Source organism: Cydia fagiglandana, chromosome 20, assembly GCF_963556715.1.
Source record: "Cydia fagiglandana chromosome 20, ilCydFagi1.1, whole genome shotgun sequence".
Taxonomy (NCBI): Eukaryota; Metazoa; Arthropoda; class Insecta; order Lepidoptera; family Tortricidae; genus Cydia; species Cydia fagiglandana.
In genome coordinates this window covers 7,348,419-7,373,105 of record NC_085951.1, presented here as the reverse complement: position 1 = coordinate 7,373,105, position 24,687 = coordinate 7,348,419, and the positions used below count along the sequence as shown (strand labels likewise).

General features: G+C 41.9%; 3 protein-coding genes across 3 annotated transcripts in view; 2 read left to right on the top strand and 1 right to left on the bottom strand.

The window, feature by feature from the left end:
- The window catches only part of LOC134674573 (nardilysin-like), a 46,136-nt gene extending 33,299 nt beyond the window's left edge, over window positions 1-12,837 (top strand). The window contains exons 15-24 of the mRNA XM_063532690.1: window positions 328-429; window positions 951-1,084; window positions 4,905-5,034; window positions 5,442-5,546; window positions 5,848-5,991; window positions 6,959-7,095; window positions 8,325-8,469; window positions 9,522-9,584; window positions 9,690-9,791; window positions 10,565-12,837. Coding sequence (XP_063388760.1) covers window positions 328-429; window positions 951-1,084; window positions 4,905-5,034; window positions 5,442-5,546; window positions 5,848-5,991; window positions 6,959-7,095; window positions 8,325-8,469; window positions 9,522-9,584; window positions 9,690-9,791; window positions 10,565-10,774 — 1,272 coding nt within the window. The 3' untranslated portion in view covers window positions 10,775-12,837. The remainder of the gene's footprint in view (window positions 1-327; window positions 430-950; window positions 1,085-4,904; window positions 5,035-5,441; window positions 5,547-5,847; window positions 5,992-6,958; window positions 7,096-8,324; window positions 8,470-9,521; window positions 9,585-9,689; window positions 9,792-10,564) is intronic.
- The window catches only part of LOC134674549 (uncharacterized), a 420,725-nt gene that overhangs the window by 8,500 nt on the left and 387,538 nt on the right, over window positions 1-24,687 (top strand). The gene's annotated exons all lie outside the window — the stretch shown is intronic.
- LOC134674575 (apyrase-like) lies at window positions 12,901-24,552 on the bottom strand. Its single transcript, XM_063532692.1, has 11 exons — window positions 24,140-24,552; window positions 23,345-23,564; window positions 21,724-21,915; window positions 20,806-20,936; window positions 20,135-20,279; window positions 19,383-19,509; window positions 17,958-18,112; window positions 17,192-17,282; window positions 16,423-16,581; window positions 15,235-15,401; window positions 12,901-13,742 (listed from the first exon to the last, which is right to left on the bottom strand). The coding sequence occupies exons 1-11, from the start codon at window positions 24,238-24,240 to the stop codon at window positions 13,617-13,619; spliced, it is 1,614 nt and encodes a 537-aa protein (XP_063388762.1). The 5' UTR covers window positions 24,241-24,552; the 3' UTR covers window positions 12,901-13,616.

Genomic DNA, 24,687 nt, shown 5'->3' with positions numbered 1-24,687 from the left:
GGCCCCTGTAGTGGGGCCACACAGTTGATCACAGCTGATCAGCTGTTACCCATATAATAGATCACTTCCGAATGGTAGAACTGATTCACTTATTGGAGGTATTTCCATTTGTCCCCGCCCCACGTAACGGCCGCCATAGATGAGACGGGGACAGATGGGAATGGGAATGATTCATATGAAACTATTCTCACCTGTACTCGGCAGGGACAAATGGGAATAACACCACTTATTGATCTATAATCTTCTTTTCTGTATTGTTTTCTGTAATGAGGTGTGCAATAAAGAGTATTTGTATTGTATTGTATAATGTGTAGTATGTATTTTCAGGAAGAAGTGTACCCGGCAAATATGGCGGACCTCTCTCACTCACTGTACGTCTCCGACAAAGGCTTGACGCTCAAAGTGTCCGGATACAGTCAAAATTTACACGTGAGTCATTCAATATGTATACAATTTAGCATAGTCTATCTATAAGGTCAGATGGGGTAAGACAAACACTGGTGCAAGAGTAACACTTATAGGGAATCCTTAGACTGTTATTCTTGTCTGTCAGATTTTGCGATTTTGCTATTAAGAAAATGTAATAGGGTACATATTTGCTGAGAGGATTGAATGAATTTCCCCGAGTTTGAAGTTAAGCGACACAAATATCGTGTTTATGGGCACTTTCATTTTGACTTATATATACTTTAAAGCGCGACTTAAGTCGTGTTTCAGTGACGTTTGACCGTTACATTCCTGACAAAATGTATGGGATTTGATATTGACTGTCAGTTTTGGATACCCTCCTCCAATTGAGGGGGGATTTAAATCTTCTCTAGGCTGAGGTGTAGCTTTATTTGACGTTCATAACTGCATTGTAATTTGTAATATGCCTACTTGAATAAACTATTTTTTGTTATCTTTATCTATAACGATTGCTAACCGATCCTTAATACTTTGGTATACAGCTGCTGGTGGAGCTGGTGAGCCGCGAGATGACGCAGACGAGCGACATGCTGACGGCGCCGCTGTTCGAGGCGGTGCGCGACGTGCGCGCGCGCTCCTACCACAACGTGCTCATCAAGCCGCACAAGCTCGCCAAGTAAATATAGTTAGGACAAATTTAAAAAATGTGGGCGCCAAGGATTGATATTCCATAGAAAATTTGAATTTCGCGCAAAGGCGAAAAATCAGGTCTGTAGGAAAGTCTACACAGACCAGATTTTTTTTCTGGGTTTGCCAGAGTTTACATCCCACACGAAATAACTACAGGGCTAACCAGGGGGCTGTAGCCAGAATGTCAGTCGTGTGTCGGCAAACGCTAATCGAAAAGTAAAAATGTATCCGGGATGACAGATCGACGAAAAGTCACGCCATCATTTCCATACATTATACAAGCTTAGTTTCCCCTCAACTTTAATCGTCGCGATGTCACGATTGTCACATCAACAGAAAGCCTCTGCCTACCGCGAAATTTCATAGAATAGTACATTGTAGGAGAGGACGGAAAATCGCTAAAAGATGGACGAGTGAGTTCGAGGGCCGACACGTTAGTGGAGGCCCTCGAATAATACGAGTCCATCTTTAGCGTTTCCGGCCGAGGCATTACATAGTGCTTTTCACGACTACTGCGAGGAAATAAGAAAACATTTGCATAACTATAAGTACTAGCCCGCGATTTTTCTGGTAGCAAATTACTAGCCACTGCCTGTACTGTCTCTTGAATTTCGGTAGGCGTAAGAATATCATTTTCTTCGCTAGAAGAACTCATTTTTATAGCGAGCGTAGATACGCGTTTCTTATATTTTTTAGTCAAACATAATTTACACTATCCAATTCAATAGGTATTTTCAGATCCCGCCTTTTTTTACCACTTTTAAGAGGCGTTTTTCTGTTATTTGCTTCAAACCGACTCTAAAATTAGAAGCGTTTTTGCTAATAAAACCACAAACAGCTACAAAAGTAAAAAACGCCTTAAGCGTGAACTGAATGGATAATTGTTAAAAAAAAATGAAGTGAATGGTTTTGATATTTCTTTTTTTTTAACAAGAAATTGGTGCTATAAATAACCTAATTTTATTTTTGAAGGAAAAAGTTGCGCAAAAAAAGACCTTTTATTGATTTTTATGTTTTAAATGATACTCATTGCTGTAGCGAACTGTCACCAATGACAGATGATGACAACAATGAAACATTGTAGTAGTGGTGCTTCAGGTGCTACAGCTATTGCCTACTTTCCAGCTTGGTTTTAGACCATCTATTGCCACATTTCCGAACAGTGGCGTGAAATAGTACATTGTAGGAGAGGACGGAAAATCGCTAAAAGATGGACGAGTGAGTTCGAGGGCCGACACGTTAGTGGAGGCCCTCGAATAATACGAGTCCATCTTTAGCGTTTCCGGCCGAGGCATTACAAAGTGCTTTTCACGACTACTGCGAGGAAATAAGAAAACATTTGCATAACTATAAGTACTAGCCCGCGATTTCTCTGGTAGCAAATTACTAGCCACTGCCTGTACTGTCTCTTGAATTTCGGTAGGCGTAAGAATATCATTTTCTTCACTAGAAGAACTCATTTTTATAGCGAGCGTAGATACGCGTTTCTTATATTTTTTTGTCAAACATAATTTACACTATCCAATTCAGTAGGTATTTTCAGATCCCGCCTTTTTTTACTTTTTTACCACTTTTAAGAGGCGTTTTTCTGTTATTTGCTTCAAACCGACTCTAAAATTAGAAGCGTTTTTGCTAATAAAACCACAAACAGCTACAAAAGTAAAAAACGCCTTAAGCGTGAACTGAATGGATAATTGTTAAAAAAAAATGAAGTGAATGGTTTTGATATTTCTTTTTTTTTTAAACAAGAAATTGGTGCTATAAATAACCTAATTTTATTTTTGAAAGAAAAAGTTGCGCAAAAAAAGACCTTTTATTGATATTTATGTTTTAAATGATACTCATTGCTGTAGCGAACTGTCACCAATGACAGATGATGACAACAATGAAACATTGTAGTAGTGGTGCTTCTGGTGCTACAGCTATTGCCTACTTTCCAGGTTGGTTTTAGACCATCTATTGCCACATTTCCGAACAGTGGCGTGAAAAATGTATGAAAAATCAAATACAGCTTTTAACATTTCGAAGTATTGTACTCGTATGTTGAGGGATTATTTAAATTATTTTAGTCACAACAGGGGTGCGAAACTTCTCCCTTCGGTCAAGCTCGGCTCCGTTCGGCTCAGCATTGCTTCGAGCAAATATTAGGGTTGACACCACTTGACGTCCCTTTGCGTGCACGACTCGACAGATAAGATAATGGCTAGAATTTTGACAACCCTAAAATATAGCCGAAAGGGATAATACAAAATACAAAAATACAAAATACAAAATTTCTTTATTAACCAAGTAGAACAAGCAAGATTGACAAAAGTAGGTAATTATACATGTATAATACACACGTTACATTACAGTTAGATTAGCAGTAGCCCTCACACTAGGTCGAGCCTGTGTCGTGAGGACTGTGGTGAGACAGTAGTAGCAAAAAGAATTAACAACTAGGTGGTGCTATAATAAGAGTACATGAGATGGTATAATTTTACTATACAAGTTAATTAAGATTATATACTACTTTAACTTAAGGGGCAACTAAACTAATTAAGCTAACTTACATGCAAATAATGACTAATTAATAACTATATGAAATTAGTGGATTATGCCCTTTACTCTGTGCGCACGTGTGTGTGTGAGTGTGAGTGTGTGTGAGTGTGTGTGTGTGTGTGTGTTTGTGTGTGTAAGAGTGTGTGTCTGCATGTGTTTTACTGCAAAGGTTTCAGTTTCCTTGTAAGAGAGAGAACCTAGCCACCTTCGGACAGCAATCTGAAATTCCTTGAGTGTCATGTTCTGGACTATGAATATTTTTGCTATGTGATTGTACACATATGGGTGGAGAAATTGCGGGAAGCGACGTGCATAAGGCGTTTGCATTTTGTTCCGTGGAACCCGAAAAGTCCTTTTGCTGGTAAGGGTTGCGAAGCTGGGCGAGTTTATCGTGCTTCGATGCATTATCGTACCTATCCTGTAGATAAACAATTGCCGGACCGAGAGCGAGCTGGATTGTATAAGTAGTTGATCTGTTGGAAATTGAAAGGGCTTTTTGTACAATGTTTTTAAGACGGATCTTTGTGCCCTTTCTATACTGAGCATCGTTGAAGTACCTGCCCCGCCCCATACCGATATGCAGTACCCCAATATAGATTGACATAATGTGACGTATACTAGTCTTCGAATCTGTTCGTCGGCACAGTTACGAATTAGCCGCATCACATACGCAAGCTTCCTGACTCGTTGCGATAGAGATGCTATATGCTCTTTAAAAGAGAAGTGTTGATCGATGTCCACGCCTAGATAACGTACACAGTCTGCACGGCTGATCGATTCACTTATGTTATTATAGACTGAGTTGTGGTAGCATTTAATACGCAACGGCATCTCGTGATTTGGTTCGGAGGCCTTAGTTTTGTGGAAGCAGATGTATTTGGACTTTTTGTCATTAAGGGATAGTAAATTATTGTCTAACCAGACCTTTAGGGCATTCACACCTGCTTCAGCTCTACGCATAGTATCAGCCCATGAGTTGCCGCAGAATATGGCAGCTGTGTCATCTGCGTAACAAATTAGTTTATCTATAGGGCTATTAGTGCTAACGGAGAAGATGTCATTCATGTAAATGACAAATAACGTTGGGCCCAATATAATAGTGTCATATATTAGCAACGGACAGCATGATTCGACTCTTAACCGCTGTCAAACTTCGGTTTAGTAGGAAGTTTCTTTTCTGTACGGTAGTATACTATTAATTATTCTGTGGTCGCAATCTTGTCATTATTTGGCTTCAGTCATTAAAGACGATTATATTTTCACAGAGACGTTCGGATGAACATATTACTGGAGCCGTATATCTCGCCGCGGGATAAAGCGTCCATCGTGCACAACGTCACTTTAGACGAACTCAAGGACTTCAGCAAGCAGCTGCTCAGCAAACTCTACTTGCAGGTCAGACTCTCACAGTCTTATACACAAATTTATTTTATTTATTTATTTATACAAAGTTATTGCACACTTTTTGACATTTAACAAATTTAACACATATCAGTGAAAAAATAAGGATCAAAGTCAAATAGTGTTCTAAAAGTTTAAAAAAAGTCAAAAGATGGCAGTAAATGTACTGACTACATATAGCTAGTCAAGCAAATCAGTAAAAAAAGTTGAGAAATTAAAATTTTCTATCGTTCGCGCCTACATTTTTCAAATTTGCCGCCTTTTTCTACTGACAAGATCTACTTGACCAGCTATAATTTACTTTGACAATATTCCTCTATATCAAATTCTCTTTGGTTATTATATTGCTACGGACTTATTTATCATCGACTTATGACATGAATATTGTTTATATCCAACAGGTCCTGATACAAGGCAATATCGAGTGGGACAGAGCCATTCGGATATCGGAAAAAGTTTTGTCGACTATCAACTGGGAAGGGCTGGCTGAAAACGAACTTCCTAATGTAAGTACCTGTAGTATGTCTCTCCTCCCCTGCAAAAATCGGCAGACTTTTGTACAGAAAATGACAGCCATCATCTTCAGTTACTAAATGCTCTAAGTTAATTCCACATTATTTTATTTTGTTTTATTCCTTATTGGGAATAAAACGCTTTTTATTATACTTACCTAATTGTTTGGGTGTGTTTTTTTAATAATTTTCTTTTTAATTAATTCGGCGATAACTGTCGTCATTTTAATGCAAGCAATGCGAAAATAACGCATATTGCAAGGAGACAATGTTTTATTTAATAAATTTGATGCAGTTACAAGTGCACCAGCTGCCTCTCGGCGAGAAGAAGATCCGCGTGATGAGCCTCAACCCTGAATCCACCAACAGTATCGTCACCAACTACTACCAGGGCGAGGCCACCACTCGCCAAGACACCGCCACGCTCGAAGTTCTCATGGTGAGCTCTCATACTATATAGTCCAGCATCCCGTTATAAAATACCCTGACTCCACCAAAAGCATTGTCAATAGTACAGTCAGCTGCGCTGTTTCTCTGCAGCTGACTATACATTTGCTAGCCAAGAGTTATTTTTATTTAAAAAGTTGCACAAAATTAATACCTAATTGTAATATCATTGTAATGTTGTAATGTCAGTGGGGAGACACTCCTCACTTCGGTCGAACTCGGCTCCGAGCTCCGTTCGGCTCAGCATTGCTCCGAGCAATTATTAGGGTTGGCACCACTTGACTTCCTTTTGCGTGCACGACCACAGATAAGATAGTTACTTGAATTTTGATAGCCCTAAATAGCCGAAAGGGATAGTGCCATATATTAGAAAGGGATAGCATGATTCGACTCTGAACCGCTGTCAAACTTCGGGTTTCTAGGAAGTGTTCTTTCTGTACGGTAGTACTATTATTTATTCTGTGGTAATGTACCTCCTGTTACAGTATCCCTTCTAGACTCTTCACACGTTTCAGACATAGCCGTGTGTTGTTTGATGGGGGATGACAGCAAAACGTCATCAAGTATAACTTTACATATTTCCAGTAAAGTTGGATCCTACTTACCAAGAATTGTAAACGAGGGTCACTGATATCACAAATTGACACAAAAATATATGTTTGTTGGTAAATTTTGCTACCTAGATCCTTTATAGAATTATCTGGATTCGAATTTGATGTTTTGTTTAAGTTTAGTTTTACTTTATAAACAAAGCTTATTTACAAAATCTACAAGCTTAAGCCTCTGTTTGCGCAGTCTTGTATGATAAGGATCCTGGTCGAATTTTTAGTCATCTTAGCATTTTTTGGAGAACGACTTTTGTGCTGTATACAGCACAACCGAGGTTTGAACCCCATTTTTGACCATCACACGTATGAAAGGTTAATTCCCTTGAAACGCTAATCGAGATGTGTTTTCAGATGGTGATGGAGGAACCAGTGTTTGACGTGTTGCGCACCAAGGAGCAGCTCGGGTACAGCGTGTTCAGCATGATGCGGTACACGTTCGGGGTGCTGGGCGTCAGCGTCACTGTCAACACGCAGGCTGACAAGTTCAGGTAGGTGGTGATGGAGGAGCCGGTGTTCGACGTGATGCGCACCAAGGAGCAGCTCGGGTACAGCGTGTTCGGCATGATGCGGTACACGTTCGGGGTGCTGGGCGTCAGCGTCACTATCAACACGCAGGCTGACAAGTTCAGGTAGATGGTGATGGAGGAGCCGGTGTTCGACGTGTTGCGCACCAAGGAGCAGCTCGGGTACAGCGTGTTCGGCATGATGCGGTACACGTTCGGGGTGCTGGGCGTCAGCGTCACTGTCAACACGCAGGCTGACAAGTTCAGGTAGGCGGTGATGGAGGAGCCGGTGTTCGACGTGTTGCGCACCAAGGAGCAGCTCGGGTACAGCGTGTTCGGCATGATGCGGTACACGTTCGGGGTGCTGGGCGTCAGCGTCACTGTCAACACGCAGGCTGACAAGTTCAGGTAGATGGTGATGGAGGAGCCGGTGTTCGACGTGTTGTGCACCAAGGAGCAGCTCGGGTACAGCGTGTTCGGCATGATGCGGTACACGTTCGGGGTGCTGGGCGTCAGCGTCACTGTCAACACGCAGGCTGACAAGTTCAGGTAGATGGTGATGGAGGAGCCGGTGTTCGACGTGTTGCGCACCAAGGAGCAGCTCGGGTACAGCGTGTTCGGCATGATGCGGTACACGTTCGGGGTGCTGGGCGTCAGCGTCACTGTCAACACGCAGGCTGACAAGTTCAGGTAGGCGGTGATGGAGGAGCCGGTGTTCGACGTGTTGCGCACCAAGGAGCAGCTCGGGTACAGCGTGTTCAGCATGATGCGGTACACGTTCGGGGTGCTGGGCGTCAGCGTCACTGTCAACACGCAGGCTGACAAGTTCAGGTAGGCGGTGATGGAGGAGCCGGTGTTCGACGTGTTGCGCACCAAGGAGCAGCTCGGGTACAGCGTGTTCAGCATGATGCGGTACACGTTCGGGGTGCTGGGCGTCAGCGTCACTGTCAACACGCAGGCTGACAAGTTCAGGTAGGTTGTGATGGAGGAGCCGGTGTTTGACGTATTGCGCACTCGATGCTATCCTTTTCTAGTTTAATGTGTGTGTGTTTAATGAATTGGTTGAGAACCCATTTCTAGTAGACGAATTCGCGTGGTAAACAAGTTCGTCGTCGTAGATAGTCGCCGTATTCTTTTAATTACCTGTGACATTAACTACAAAGTTATGCCTGGAAATTGAAACTACCTAATTTTTCTAATTTTCCCGTTGCCAGTGTTTCGCACGTGGACAGCCGGATAGAGGCGTTCATGAAGAAATTCTCACGCGATGTCCGCCGTCTCAGCGAGAAGGCCCTCCAGGCCACCAAGAGCTCGCTGGTCCAACTCAAGCATACCACCGACTATGAACTCAAAGAGGAGGTAAGAGACAAGATTTACCCGTCTGTTGTGTTGTCTGTGTGTAGAATCATAAAGAAATTCTCGCGCGACGTCCGTAGCCTCGGCGAGAAGGCCCTCCAAGCCACCAAGAGCTCGCTGGTCCAACTCAAGCATACCACCGACTACGAGCTCAAAGAGGAGGTAAGAGACAAGATTTACCTGCAGAAAAGTGTTAAGGCCTGTGCTGTGTACACCGGCTGCGTGTGCGTGACGTGCACGTGCGCGAGCGGCGTTGTAGTACACAGATCATTATGAGAGACGGCACACCGCTTGCGTGACGTGTGCGCGTGCGGCTCCAACATTATAACGCACGCGTACGTACACGTCACGCACACGCAAGCCGGTGTGCACAGCCCTTTAGAGTGACGCTTACGAACACTATTTTAACTAATTTATTATTTATAAGTTTTTAGTGTTTTTATTATGTTATAAAAATACTATTAACTTCGTAAGTACCACCATATAAAGTTTTCGAATTTTTAATTTGAACCCTATTTTATAAGTAAATAAGAACTAATTTCATTTGTTTTAAAAAGCAATGAAACAAAAGAAATGCTTCTTTATTTGGTTCATGAAAGGTTCAAATTAAATTGCACGAATATGTACATTGTAATGTACAGTCGCCATCAGATATATCGGAGCGGCCAGGGTGCTCACAAATATCTGAACACGCCTCTATTGTCAGGGCGTTAGAGTGCGTGTTCAGATATTGTGAACACCTTGACCGCTCCGATATATATGGGCGACTGTACAGTTAGTCTCAGGAGGATAAATAAAGGAATTATCGTTTAATTAATGCTTAACGGTAATGAGTTATTTTAACCTCGTGCCGCCCAATGTACATTAGGATGTACACTCAGTTTCGATGGAATGTCAACCTTAATTAAAAATAAAGTAGGTAGCATTTCATTTGTATCGTAAAATTTTCGAACAAATGAAAATGAACCCAATTGAAAATATAACAAGATTCTAATTTCCTTGGCTATAATTTTGTATGGTGGGCGGCACGAGGTTAAGTGTTCAATTTATTTCAGGTCGAAAGGAATTGGAGAGAAATAGTTAGCAGGGAATACCAATTCCAGAGGCTGTTCTTAGAGGTACGATACATATACAGGAAAAAATAGCATGTATTTATTCTATCAATTTCATAAAGTATGTATCAGTTTGGCATTATTTAATGTTATTATGTATTTGTTTTTTAGGCGGATGCCATTGAAAAAATCAAGCTGTCAGATCTCAAGAGTTGGGTTGAGAGCCACTTTTCGACCGGAAACAAGTCTAAATTCAGGAAACTTTCCATACAGGTATTTTATACTAACTTTTTAACAAACATACAAACATACGCCAAACAAATTCCAAATCGTATAAAAGAAAATTGAACCTCCTAAACTATACATCTATCTATTTATTTAAACTTTATTGCGTATAAAGTTATAATTACAAATGGCGGACTTAATGCCGTACATTATAATGTATACAATACAATATTATAATACAATATATTGTATTACGTTTAACTACTACTTGATACATAATATAGTTCGCATGTGGAGTTTGAAGAAGCCAGCTAAAGCCCTAGAGCGGCGGTCGGCAACAGGCGGTCGCGAGCCTTCCTGTAATATTGACAAACGACAATGACAACCTGATAAAGTCATAAATATTAACAAAGTGCGACCCGCGTCAACTTCGTTAATTACTATGTGGCCCTCGGCCGCTAAAAGGTTGCCGACCGCCGCCCTAGACCCTCCACACTCCCGACCCCTCGAGGCCATCTTAATTCAGTTTTAATTTTCAGCCCCTAAAGTAGTTTTTCGGCTGGAAAAGACGGTATCGTCTCGGGTCGTCCCATTCGTTTTTCGCCAAGTTCTTAAATTAGTCCTATTCCGCTTTCGTCACCCATTCTACATTCACATCACAACCGTCGGTGGCTTTCAATGTAGAACGAGGGACGAAAGCGGAATAGGACTAATAAAAGAACTTGACGAAAAACGAACGGGACGACCCGAGACGATACCGAAAAGACCCCCGGGACTCCACGCTCCATTTCCTCGCTATAAAGTTGTGGCAACGTTTCCAGATCGTCGGGCACAAGTCCGCCGCCCCCGGCAACACGACATCTCCCCCCAGCCCCACCCCCACCCCCGCGGGCTACGCGCTGCGCGTGCTGACGGCGGCCGAGCCGGGCGACGGCGCCGACAGCCCCGACGCCTTCATCACCGACCTCGCCGACTTCAAGCAGCGCCTGCCCTTCATAAAAGTGCCGCAGGTCGAGCTCGCCACCTGTTAGCGGTCTTCCCCCCTGACGTACAGTTTTTTGCGGGTACGGTTTTCTGCAGGGTCCCGTTTTAGTAGTATACGTGCTACTATAGTGATGATGTCCTCCCAGACGTGTCCGTCGACGGCGACGTCCTGACAAGTTTTTTTTTTATCATGAACGTTACCTACTATTGAAAGGGGTTTACTACATTAGTTAACTATTACGAGTACGTGCATGGGCGCGAGCGTGACTTGCAAATCCAAATTTGGTTTTGAAAGTCCGGCAGCACAAAACACAGTAGAGCTGTCCAGATGAGTTGTACGTATAGTTGTAGGCGGGCTTAGGCCGAGTTTTTCGGAGCTGATATAGTAAAGTTGGTTTCATTGTGCTACTATAGTAAGGTTCACACGAACATTCTGTTTGCGGGATACTGCACATATACTACAGAATACTGGATCCTACAGAAAACCGTACCTGGAATGGTATGCGCTCCCGGTTTAATCGTTCGCGCACAAATTCTAAGGAATTTCTTGCTGTACAAGCGAAGTGCGTGCTTAAGTAAGGGTGGTATTCCATCTGTCCAATATCTTGGTCCAATGTCAATGCTTCTCACTCACTCCTTAAGCAAAATGTGAGATAAAATACACATTGGACAGGTCGAACACCACCCTTAACAAGCAAATAGAGCCTACGATTCCTCCGAGTTCGTGCGCGAACTACATATAAGTGACTAGCAATGCTATTTATTAAACACCTACAAATGATTATCAGAAATACTTTAAAAATACGTACATGACGTTAACTAAAAACGGCCTTTCATACATATACCGTAAATTCCATTTAAAGACTACAGTATTTTGTATGTAATATTGACAAACGACAATATCCGATAGTCATAAATATTAACAAAGTGCGGCCCGCATTCACTTCGTTAACTACTATGTGGCCCTTGGCTGCTAAAAGGTTGCCGACCGCTGTCATAGTGCAATATGTTAGGGTTGTATTCCACCTATCCAATTTCATTGTTGGACAGGTGGAATACCGCCTTAACCATGAAATGTATTGATTTGGTACAGTCAACAACAGAGCTATGAATACAGGCAAAGTGCCAAAAATATGTATACACGACCTTAATGTACGGGCAATAAAGTACTGTATACATATTTTTGACACTTTGCCTGTATTCATAGCTCTGTTGTTGACTGTACATATAGGGCTATTTGAATTTAAGCCATAACATCGTAATAGTTAAAATAATACTCTCTTACTATGACTAATGATAAAATATTCGGACTTATAGTTCGTTTTTTTAGCATTAGAAAGAACTTGAATGAAGGTAAGCGATCTTGACATGTCTTTTAATTGAAAAACGCATATTAAAAATCAATAGCTATTACTTATGAAAGCAGAAGAATATAAATGATTGTATTAGATTCATAATTCGTTACATATTTGCCGTATCATATTTTTAAAATGTGTTTTTTAATTAAAAGACACATCAAGATTGTTTACCTCATTTCTAATGCTAAAAAAAACGAACTATAGAGCTTGTAATCTTAAAAGTTCCAAGTAGACTCCACAGCAATAAAAAAAAACTATTGTTATTATAGCAATATAATCAGAATTAGCTGTTTTCTTTAAAATATTGAACACAGAATGAATTTTACTGATTGTAATAATATTTTTGTTTATTTAATCATAATGTTGAATATATGAGCAAAATGGTACACTTGATATGAAATTGTGTTCAATAATATAAAGTACTTTAGTATACATTTTTGACATCGATACGCGAATTTAATACACAGGTCTTATTTGGCTTGCTGTGACATTGCAGACCAGTATATATTATATAATAGATAGTAACATAGGCTAGTTTTTGGTTGTTTATATATTTGCTGCCTTGTTTTTTTTTATTATGCAAAAATAGAAAATGTTAGTATAACGCTATGTATATAAAAGATTTTATAAAAATAGCAAATACTTATGTGCTACTTTACTGTAGCAGTGCAGGAAAAATGTAAATAAGTTTTGTATTTAAATAGTTATTACAAATAATGATGTGGAACAAATAAAACTCGTTTTGTTTGATTGATTGAATATGTTTTTTTTATATCACAATTTCACAATATATGGTATTTTAATATAAAGAATGGAGTGTCTGTAACTGGCAGGAATTTGCGCAGGATGGGGACTGGTGGCACGCTCTCGTTTCTAAGGCCAAGATTCTCTTTGGATCGCTGAGCCAAAATAGTTAGAATAGAGCTCTAATTTTAACGTGATTTTTTACGTAGTGGAGCGGTTCTTTCAATTTGGACTAAAATATATGGGTTATCCACTTAACGAACATGGGTGAAAGAGTCGAATATGTATTACCCAAAATTGAACCTTACTACTGAAATTAAAATCAAGTGAGGAATATTATATTCGTTCCTGCCTTATAAAAGCTTAAAATAAGACAAAACGTATACAATTTGACTTTGCTGAGAATTGCTCAACTCCGTATAAAATAGGACCAGCCTGACCAGCGAGTCGTGGCACAAAAAAACGCGGGAATTTAAAAAAAACCGCACCTGGCAATAAAATCACTATGAAAGTAAATAACAGCTTGAAACTGACAGCTTATTTGATGGGAAAAAATGTTGCCATATATATGTCACAAGCTATTTTTTTAATTCTATAGAATTAAAAAAAATAGCTTGTGACACGACTCGCTGGTCAGGGCTATAACCGCGAATTTTCTCTGTTACTCTAATTACGCCTTCATTAGAGTAAAAGAGAAAGATTCCCGCAATTTGCGAATTTCGGTTTTCGCGGTAACCGCTCTGACTCTATATTGAAAACATTTAAAGTTGGTTCTAAAACTTTGGTCCTAGAAGACGACCTCGATGCGACCGTCCAGGTCTTGCAGCACGGCGCCCTGGTGCCGCAGGAACTCCTGCAGCATCACGTAGTCTAGCTGCAGGTTCTCCAGGTTTTCGCGGTTTTCTGACAGCATCTGAAATGTTGGTATAAAAGTGTTAACCTTTTGAACGCTTTTGTCCTAAACAAAAACGTCACAGTCTATAGTCGGTCCAAAAAAGTCTGCAGCGGATTTGATAGCCCACGCAGTGCAGGTCTCATTTATAAGTCATAATTTCATAGAAATTTGACCTTTAAAATACCACTTTCACTGCGTGGGCTATCAAATCCGCTGCAGACTATTCTTGGTCTGACTATATAAATGCGTTAACTTTAACGCTTTATGTCATAACAATAACGTCACCACGGTCTATGAAATAATACAATCGACGAAGCCGTCTAGACAGGGAAATAGTGCCGGTGCGAGGGGCAAGGGGTGGGTCGCGCGCACCCTAGCTGCATACATTCGCCATTGTTTGTAGCTCAGCCGGCCTAGCCAAGGTTACAATCGCTATCGCTTCGACAACGAAAACCATTATGTCTCTCTATCACTCTTCCATATTAGTGCGACAGTGACAGTTGCGTTTCGATCGCTACGGAGCGTAAGCGATCGGCATCTTGGCTACGCGGCCTGTACTACATAAAGGGCTATTAGGTCTTGTTAATTGTTACATATTATTTTGGACAGTTGTGTAAAAGTCTGTGACAACCCTACTGTGTTCTTGTGCGGTGGCATTTACGCAAACATCAAAGGCGTCGGTCCCCTCTTACTTTTTACACTGTGACGTCACTGACACTCCTAGGTCCCGATCGCAAGCGAGATGTAAACCTTACTTGAAAGTGTGAAGGTTACTTTGACAGCGTCCATTATAACACCCATGGTATAATAATATACGCCGCCTGGTACTCTCTTCCCGTCTTTTCTAGGTCACCTGACACAAGCCTACGTCATCATGCGACAGCGCTATATGATAATATGCGATAGCGCTATATATAGCGGCCATGTTATTGTGACGTAGGCTTGTGTCACTCTGGGAAGAGAAGACCATGTTTTATTAGACTATGATAACACCTATAATATTATATGACCTATAGTTGTCCCTGGTGCTGTGGGCACGACTAGTGACAACGACTGTAGGTGTTCTTGGCGTGCAAAAGGTTAACTTTTTTTTGGTGGTGTTACTGCTGTTACGTTTCGTCTCATGACGTGGGGATCACCCTGTCTCCGTTCTACTGAGAAAGAGGGGGAAGAACCTACCCACAGCGGCGTTTCCCACAATGTGCCGTTTGGGGAGGCGTAGCACAGCGTTAGAACTATATTATGAGAGGCCTAGTCTCGAGTCTCTATTGTTTCCCAAATAGTTTTAAATCATAATGTATTGTTTGTCCGAATTTTCGTTAGTCATATTTGGTTTTTCTCAGAAACGCGTAACTTTTCAAGATTGGCATAAAACAAACCTAACCTATCTATAGAATAACCTTACGAAAGTCCTGAAAAAATTAAGGTTTCAGTTTTATGACTAACGATGATATGACAAACAATACATTATGACTTAAAACTTTATGGGAAACAAAGGGTCGTTATTTACCGTGTAGCCGCCGCCGCCGTCGCCGATGTAGTTCTGGGTAACGACACGGTAGGTGGCGCTGGGGTCGAGCGGCGTGTATCGCGGCACGGAGCAGTCGACGCAGCGCACCGAGGCCGACTGTACGCGCGAGTTGACGGGCTGCGATGCGTTGTATACTACGCGTAGGCCTGCAAATGATATTTATGTCAAGGCAATGATTCCAAAACTGCCGGGAGACAGTGGCAGAGGTAAAGGTCTCCCGCGTAAGGCACTGGTCCCACCGCGAGCTAGTAAGCTATGAGCTATCGGCTATAAACACGAACAAAAGATAAGCACTCCCGTGTAAATAAAAGAGACACGGCGATATTTATAGCTCACCGCTGGGCGAGTAACTATAAATATCGCCGTGTCTCGCGGTGGGACCAGTGCCTAATGATATCATCCATATAATTGTATGTTATTTATTTATTTTTTATATGGCTACCGTCGCGCTGCGAAAAGTCAATATTGCAACAAAACTGCATTGCACATACAGTTTCTTCGTATTTTCACGGAAACGTACGAACGTGTCTTGCTATTTCAATCAGTCTCGGTACAAAAAGTACCAAGGTTGATTGAAGTAGCATGAAAAATACGAACGTTTCCGAGAAAATACGATGGAAAACAATAATTGTTTTCCTTCCATAACTATTATGCACTACATCTATACACATGTGAGATATCAAATGAAAGTGATTTAGATAAACTACATTTGGTTAATCTCTCTCTCTCTGTTCTTCTTTGCCGTATCCGGCTATGGCGACTCCATCGACAGTTCTTATCCGGATTATGAAATGCCCTAATATGGGTCGCAAATTGGTTGGTTCAAAAATATTAAGCAGCTGTAAGCAGTGGGAAGACACTCCGGTCGAACTCGGCACCGTTCAGCTCAGCATTGCTCCGAGCAATTATTAGGGTTGGCAGCACTTGACTTCCTTGTGCGTGCACGACCACAGATAAGATAATCACTTGAATTTTGACAACCCTAAATAGCCGAAAGGGATAGTGCTATATATTAGAAAGTGATAGCAAGATTCGACCCTGAATCGCTGTCAAACTTCGGGTTTGTAGGAAGTGTCCTTTCTGTACGGTAGTACTATTATTTCTTCTGGGCTGTAAGTATTCCTAAAGGTCAAATGTGCACCAACTACCCCTTAACCGCCAACTCACCTCCGATTTGCAGCATGCGACCGCTGTAGAAGTCCCCGGGCTCCATGTAGACGCCGACGGAGAACTCCAGCGCTTCCAGCAGGTGCTCGCCCTTCAGGTCGTACACCTGCACGTAGTTCTCGAACGGCATCGCCATCAGGAGGCCCTCGGTCGTCACCGCTATGTAAACGAGAATTTTTTTTTACAACTTGACAGATCGAGATAATTTATTTCTTTTCTATTTACTTCTTCTTCCTCACGTTATCCCGGCATTTCGCCACGGCTCATGAGAGCCTGGGGTTCGCTTGACAACTAATCCCATGATTTGACGTAGGCACTAGTTTTTACGAAAGCGACTGCCATCTGACCTTCCAACCCAGAGGGTAAACTAGATGCCTTATTGGGATTAGTCCGGTTTCCTCACGATGTTTTCCTTCACCGAAAAGCGACTGGTAAATATCAAATGATATTTCGTACATAAGTTCCGAAAAACTCATTGGTACAAGCCGGGGTTTGAACCCGCGACCTCCAGATTGCAAGTCGCACGCTCTCACCGCTAGGCCACCAGCGCTTTTCAATATATTTACTTAGTTTCCGCAAATACTTTTTTCATGATGTGTTCGCATCACGCACGCGATTGGTCGCAACTAGTTGCGTTAGGCTGCACGATTGGCTCGAATTCGTGAGTGACACCGCTGAACTAGTACCATTTTCAGTGCCCGTAAGGCTAGTTCTTAAATATAATACGGCAATGTGCTCAAGGCCTTAGATTTAGAGGAGGAGCACTTACCGCCGCGATCGATGGCCGCACGCAGACCGCCGGCGTTGATCAAGCAGACGTGCGCTTCGTTCCACGAACCTTCATTAGCGCGCTCCATCAGCTGTAATACACATTACATTGTTTATATTACAATCATTATCACAAATAATGTCTGTATGATATTTTGGCAGAGATTTGATAAAATGTATTTTCAATTTAATCATTTAGTTCATTGCTTGTGTTTTTGTCCCTTTAATTTACCGTTATATCGATTTGTCGGAGCTAACAAATCGATATAAACGGTTGAGAAATGTGACCTGTACAGTCACCTGCACAACGAAGGCCGCAAAAATATCGGACACGATCTTATTTGTAGAGTCATAAGAGCGTGTAACATATTTTTGCGGTCTTCGAAGAGTAACGTATTATTGCAGGTGCCTGTACTTACAGGAGAACAGCCGGGCAGACGTACCAGTCATACGAAAGTATTCACCTATGCTCAAACTGGAACGTAAACCTGTGCAGGCTTCACACTCTCACCTGCTGCAGGAAGCCGTCACAAGCCCAGCTGCCGATGTTGCACTCCCGCGAGTAGCAGGAGCGGCTGAGGGGAGTCAGCAAGCGACCCAGCACCTCCTTGCCTACGTGCACTGCTGCTGAACCCTCACCTGCTGCAGGAAGCCGTCACAAGCCCAGCTGCCGATGTTGCACTCGCGCGAGTAGCAGGAGCGGCTGAGGGGAGTCAGCAAGCGACCCAGCACCTCCTTGCCTACGTGCACTGCTGCTGAACCCTCACCTGCTGCAGGAAGCCGTCACAAGCCCAGCTGCCGATGTTGCACTCCCGCGAGTAGCAGGAGCGGCTGAGGGGAGTCAGCAAGCGACCCAGCACCTCCTTACCAACGGCGTCCACTTCCGAACGCCATGGCTCTAGTTCCGCCATCATTTGAGGGTCTGCAATCATTCGACTGAGATATTAATTACACAAAGGTAATAAAGTACGCATCAGAGAAGAATTCTAAATTTTAAGCGCTTAAGGTTTTTTGCTTTTAGTAACGTAGTGGCACCAGGGACCGACAGGGAACCAGTAATCCGACACTGCAATTTTTATCCAAGAAAATAAGGAGTAAGCTCTGGTTTCCTCGGAAAGCGGTGCCGTCATATAAATAAATAAATAATTTCTTTATTCAGACAAATACAGTCCACATTTGTTAGTCTGTTACTTATAAACTATACTGCAAAACGTAATTCAAGACCAAAAAAAGTAAGAAATGTTGCCACTTTTTTACTAGCGCGTCTTGTATTTATGTACAAATAAATAAATAAAAGTACTTTTTAAATAGTAGGAGTAAAATTACTAATGAATAAATTATCTTAGCGTGATTATTTATCAAAAGGAATTTACAATTTTAGAAACAAATTATTGCAATGGCAACATTGTCTCACTTTTTTTGGTCTTGAATTACGTTTTGCAGTTTAGGTTAATTGTACTTACATATGTAAATATACTACATTTATACATTTTTAACCCTTTACCACATACGAAGACATTTATGGCGGATATAATATTCAACTCTATTGACAGCTATTAATGATCAAATTTAAAACAAACTTTCAATTTTTTTTTATGTGTAGTATGGGGTTAGTTGATATAATAAACATCCCTAATATGGGGGTTTATTAGTAGTGGGGGTATATAGCGGCCGTCTCCATACAAATACTACGACATCCATATTTAACCGTATTATTTAGTATGGAGACGGCCGCTATATGACGGCACCGCTATCCTAGGAAAACCGATCTTTAGGGAAGCGATCTCCTGATATGGCAACACTGTGCACTACTACCAGTGTTGCCACATTATGAAATCGACTTCCTACTTTTATTTTATTAGATAAAAATTTAAGTGTGTGGGGTTACTTTTCGGTGGTTCCCTGGCGGTCACTATACTTCGGTTAGCATTAGAAATTAGGTAAACAATCTTGATGTGTCTTTTAATTGAAAAACACATTTTAATAATAAGTTACGGCAAATATGTAACAAACAATTATGAATGTAATACGATCATTTATATTCTTCTGCTTTCATAAGTAATAGTTTTATATTTTTATAAAGCGTTTTTCAATTAAAAGACATGTCAAGATCGCTTACCTTCTTGCAAGTTCGTTCTAATGCTAAAAAAACGAACTATAGTGCACTACGTTAGACGAAGTTTAATTCATACCTTGCACGATAGAGGATCCCAGGAAAATGGGCACTCCCTCCCAACCCTGGATGATGCCGGCGTCATCGAAGAACAGCTTGATGTTACCCAGGTACCGCGTGTAGCACGATGCTTGGACTACCAGGATCTACGGAAACGATATGTTTTATTTGGTGAAGACCGCTTTCGCACAAACAGCAACACTCCTAACCTTACTGTACATCGGTGAACTTATTACAAAAGGCATAAGGCCCACCGATGTACAGTTAACAGTGTGGGCGATGGTACATAAATAGGTTGTGTATTTGAATGAGGAAACTTGAATAAAACTGTTTACGACCATAATCACACCCTTTTATATTCAAGGAAATTAATAAACACAGTTCTATTGCCACAAATAAAGGATCGTTGGGAAGTAAATTCGAACTTATATTTAATATCTGTATACGTTATAACAAATAGAGCTGAGGTAGAGTATGTGCGAAAAGAGAAAAATCGTCGTGTCGTGCGTGTGCGGCTCCAACATTTTAGCGCACGCACACGCGCACGTCACGCACATGCAAACCGGTGTGGCTCGGCCTTAAATGGTTTCTCTTAGGGCTGATATCGACGGCGTGCGAACTCGCATACGAGTTTCATTACATTGCGGGTTATGACAGGGCGGTTGTATTGGCCGTAACCCATTTTCCGCAATGTAACTAAAATCGCATGCGAGTTCGCGCGCCGTCTAAATCAGCCCTTATTCTTATAAAAAAAATTCTCATAATTGTTACCCGATGTCCATCGCTCCTCACTACCGGCGTAGGGTAGTCCCCGCCCGCCGAGTCGCCGTTCGGGGAATCCCCGGTGTAGAGCAGCGTGTGCGAGTGCGCGCCCACTATGATGTCCACGGAGGACGATATCTCCGCCGCCATTCGCCTGCATATAACCATGTTACAATATACTCAGGGCCTACCGCGAACCACGTTATGGCTGCTCTACACGATGTCCAGCGCCGGCCACTCCAAGGGACGCAGCCATGCGGTAGAATGAGATAGTAATATCACTTGCTCCCTCTAACGCATAAATGCGTCCTTGGAGTGGATGGCGTTGGATTAGACGTGTTGCCTCTGTGTCACACTTGTAAATTCGTACGTAAGTGTGACAGGGAGACAACACGTCGTGGTTCGCGGTAGGCCCTCTGCCTCGGATTGGCGAACGTATTACAAGCAGAACTAGCAGAAGTATCTTTAGGGTTAAATGTTTGAACGCCACGCCTTTCGCGAAGCTTTGTCGGGACGAAGATTGATACAGATGCAAGGCATAATTGTTTTTCATCACATTTTCTCGAAAACGTTCGTATTTCTTAACTATTTGCCAACCGTATCTTGGAACCAGGCAGTGTTTTGTGGCCTGCAGCGGCGGCACCCCTCTCCCATTATAAACTTAAGAAGTATCTACTTACAGATCGGGAGCGTAGCCGCAGTGAGACAGCACTATGATGATGTCGACTCCCTGCTCCTCCAAAATGGCCGCCTCGCGGTTGATGGCTTCCACCTCGTCTTCCATTATTACGCCTCCGATTGGCGCTGAGAACTGAAATCATTTACTATGTACATAAGAGTTACTTTTTAACGTCTAAGATAAAATCGTGCCTTATTTGACTACTAAATTAGATAGACCTGTAACAGTGGCATACCTTCTATACATATAGGTACTTATAATTATAATCTGAAACGTTTCCGCTTGACTGCTAATATTTAAAGGTGTTTAATGTGTAACAATTAAATTGAATTGAATTGATTTGGCGTTATAAAAAAAAGTATATGTATTTAGATACTGCTTGCTGTACGTATGTACTTTTGTTTTTTACCGCATCATTGGTTTTATCATTTCGCGAGTAACTAAGCTCGGTCCTTCGAGCCGGATTTCCATGGCTCGTCCACAAATGTACGCAGTACTGCAATAAATCATTCTTATTCTTATTCGTGCTATGGGTACTATAAGCGGCGATATAAATGTCCTTAAATAGATAAATAGGAATACATAGGGCACATTCCTAATAAGCAACGAACGCAATCACTCAAATAGGGGTTATGAAGGGTCGCAGCCAAGGTCACTAACGACTAGGCTTGGTCGCAATAGGTACCAACCACTCTGAGCAGCACTCCAATGATGCCGATCCTGCGCCCGCGGCGCTCCAGCACGATGTGGTTGCGGAGATAGGGCGTCAGCTCCGGCTCGAAGGCGGTGTTCACGTTGGCGCCGAGCATGGGCGCGTTTAGGCGCTCCAGGTACGGAAGCAGGCCCTCAGGCCCGTGGTCGAACTCGTGGTTGCCCAGCACCTGGCGAGGGCAACATTCAAACGACCCAATGTACCAACCACTCTGAGCAACACTCCAATGATGCCGATCCTGCGCCCGCGGCGCTCCAGCACGATGTGGTTGCGCAGGTAGGGCGTCAGCTCCGGCTCGAAGGTGGTGTTCACGTTGGCGCCGAGCATGGGCGCGTTCAGGCGCTCCAAGTACGGAAGCAGGCCCTCGGGCCCGTGGTCGAACTCGTGGTTGCCCAGCACCTGGCGAGGACATTCAAACGGCTCAGTTGGGCACTTTCGTATACTTAAAATAAATTATTCCACACCGTGCACGAAATAAAGCACCAGATAATTATTAGAAAAACATAGATACCTAGCAGTTATTTTTAAACATAATTTATATTTAATAAATCGGATGGAAGTATAAAAAGTAGGTGAGCTGACTGTGACTTGTGTAGTGACACAAGTTTTCATATAAATTCCATATTAGAAAATCGTTTTGACAGTTCTAAAAAAGAAACTGATTTGACTAGTAGGAAAGTAGCCAATTCGGGAAATGAATTAGAGATTCACTAGATATGAAATAGTAAAGATAAGTGACGTTCGACGGCAAAAGGTACCTTATGGCCGCAATAATATTGGAGCGGCGTTAATAATAGCGTGAGCGCCAACCGCCATAAGGTACTTTTTGCCGTGGAACGTCACATATCGTTACTATTTCGTATCTAGTGAATCGCTAATTCATTTCCCGAATCGCGCCGAAAGTTTGACAGAAAAATGCCGTGTTTTAAAGAGATTTTGGTTCTGTAGCTGATGAAGATGATTATACTGAACAATGTTTCCTATGGAATGGAACCAATAGTTATTAAAAAAATACAATTTACGGATTAATTGTACCTATGTGATTAACCTCTTCCGAAATCTTTAGGGTAAGATTAGAGGTATTGTAATAAAAACGTAGGTACATTCTGATAAAAGTATTAATCCGAATAGAATTTGAAATCATATCATATATCAATCAATCAGACACATGCCTACTCGTACTTATACCCCGATAAATCAGGTTGTCAAATCGATTTGTTTGTGTTATTTTATATAGTCATATATGTGTCGCTTATATATCTTCAAACTCGGGTAAATCCATTCCACCCTCTCCGTTAATATCTACCGTATTAGGTGCCTATACCAAAATAGCATAATCTGACAGATGAATTTACCCGAGTTTTAAGTTAAGCGACACATAATTCATGTCTAATTAAACAAATTAAGACTGATATGGGCTTGATGTCATTATTTTATTATTTTTTATTGAGCCAACCTGAAAACTCAATCGGTTAGTAACATAAAAAGAATAGGTACTGAGTTGATCTTCTTGATCACCAATTAAAAATCATCATGTATAGGGTCATTGCGCTAGTTTTCATCCGGCTCTAGTTTTCGTCCACTTGAAGAAATTTGAATATAAACGTTCATTGCTGCACAAATTTAGACTTACTTATTGCAATCCTTAATTTAATATCTAAACAATTTATCTACCTACATAAAAAATATATTTTGCAAGTAGCAAGTTAAAAATGAAATGTATTATTTGCTAATCCGTCAAGTGGACGGAAACTGGCACTGGACACTAAACTGACGCAATTACCCTATGAAGTCAATGGCGGCTGGTTAAAGGTAATAAGATACAAACGTGTGCGTCATGCGGCAGCAGATTCATGAAGTGCTGCGAGACGTTCCACCGCAGGAAGTTGTACCAGATGGTGCCCTGGAATGTGTCGCCGCCGTTCAGCACCAGCGAGTCGGGCTCCGCCTCGCGCGCCTCGCGGATGGCGGTGTAGAGCCGCGCGTAGCCCCCGATGCAGGTGTCGGCGGGGTTGCATACTGTGCCCGAGGGACTGACTTCCTCGAAACTACAATGAAGCACGCTATTAGAACAGTCCCTAGGTGGCGACAGGGAATAGGTCAGGGGTCAGCAAATTTTTGTAGAGAATAACAGAAAACCGACCCCTTTATAAATGTTACTAGACGTTTGTTCTACCTCTGGGAATTAAATAAGTAGGTAGTTTTAAGAACTATATTTCCACTACGGATTTTTCCGTATAAATTCATCGGCTCATCGTTCATCGGCTTGCTTCGACCGACGCTACGAAATTACACACGAAATAAGAACATTTAACCCTTCCTTTTGGTTTTTTCGTCATTAGTTAGTTTGAGATACCTACTCGCAGCAGAAACCCAGATTGTATATATATGTAATGAAAATCAATATAGATAGGTACCTAAGTCGGTATTTGTTTACAAACCGGGTCAATATTTGTAGCAGATCAAAGTTAGACCCATTACCTAGATTAAGTGTAAGAACGACAGAAGTATAAATTGGGTTTTGTTGTTGAAGACAGTTGTGAGTTAGCCCTGTCCAGACAAACCAACAAGTCGAGCATGTTCGCACATTTATTTAGCTTAACGGAAGAAAAAATGTACTTACTGTGCATGGAAATCGTTGAAGTGTATAATATTGAGTTCGTACAAGTCGTCCTGTGCCGCGACGGCGACCAGCAGACACGCCCACACCACTAGCTTGGCCATCGCGACGTCAACACTCGGACGTCGGTTCACAACTACCGGTAATCTTCAACACGCCGCGTATCGGAGATAAAACGATTAGTATGGTGCTTTATTTTCTTCAGATAAACTAAATGCCGGAATAACGACGATATTTTAATGCGATTAAAGTGTTCTTAATCCCGGATCATCAGGCGGAGAGTCGCACCTACAATTTCCTTAGAAAATAGACAAGTTCTAGGGCTTTTTCTTTTTCTTCAAGAGCAGTCGTCTCAAAACAAGTAAATGGGCGTTTTGCGGAAGCTTTCGGTCCTACTTCGGTTCCCATTTCCAATGTGTCCAGCGACCGTGTGAATATAATAAGCCCTCATGCGAGCCGTCGTTTAAACCACTTATGTACTAAATCACCAGTATCCGCAATAATGCCGGTCGGGGAACTTATTATTCCGATGATTCGTAATACTACCTATA

Bases quoted from the DNA above. Each gene is read 5' to 3' on its own strand.
- LOC134674575 (XM_063532692.1), bottom strand. From the start codon at position 24,240: ATGGCCAAGCTAGTGGTGTGGGCGTGTCTGCTGGTCGCCGTCGCGGCA. The intron at 18,113-19,382 runs GTATGAATTAAA...GAATGATTGCAG, and splicing joins GGGATCCTCTATCGTGCAAG to ACCCTCAAATGATGGCGGAA. The intron at 17,283-17,957 runs GTGAGGGTTCAG...TGTGTATTACAG, and splicing joins GTGACGGCTTCCTGCAGCAG to CTGATGGAGCGCGCTAATGA.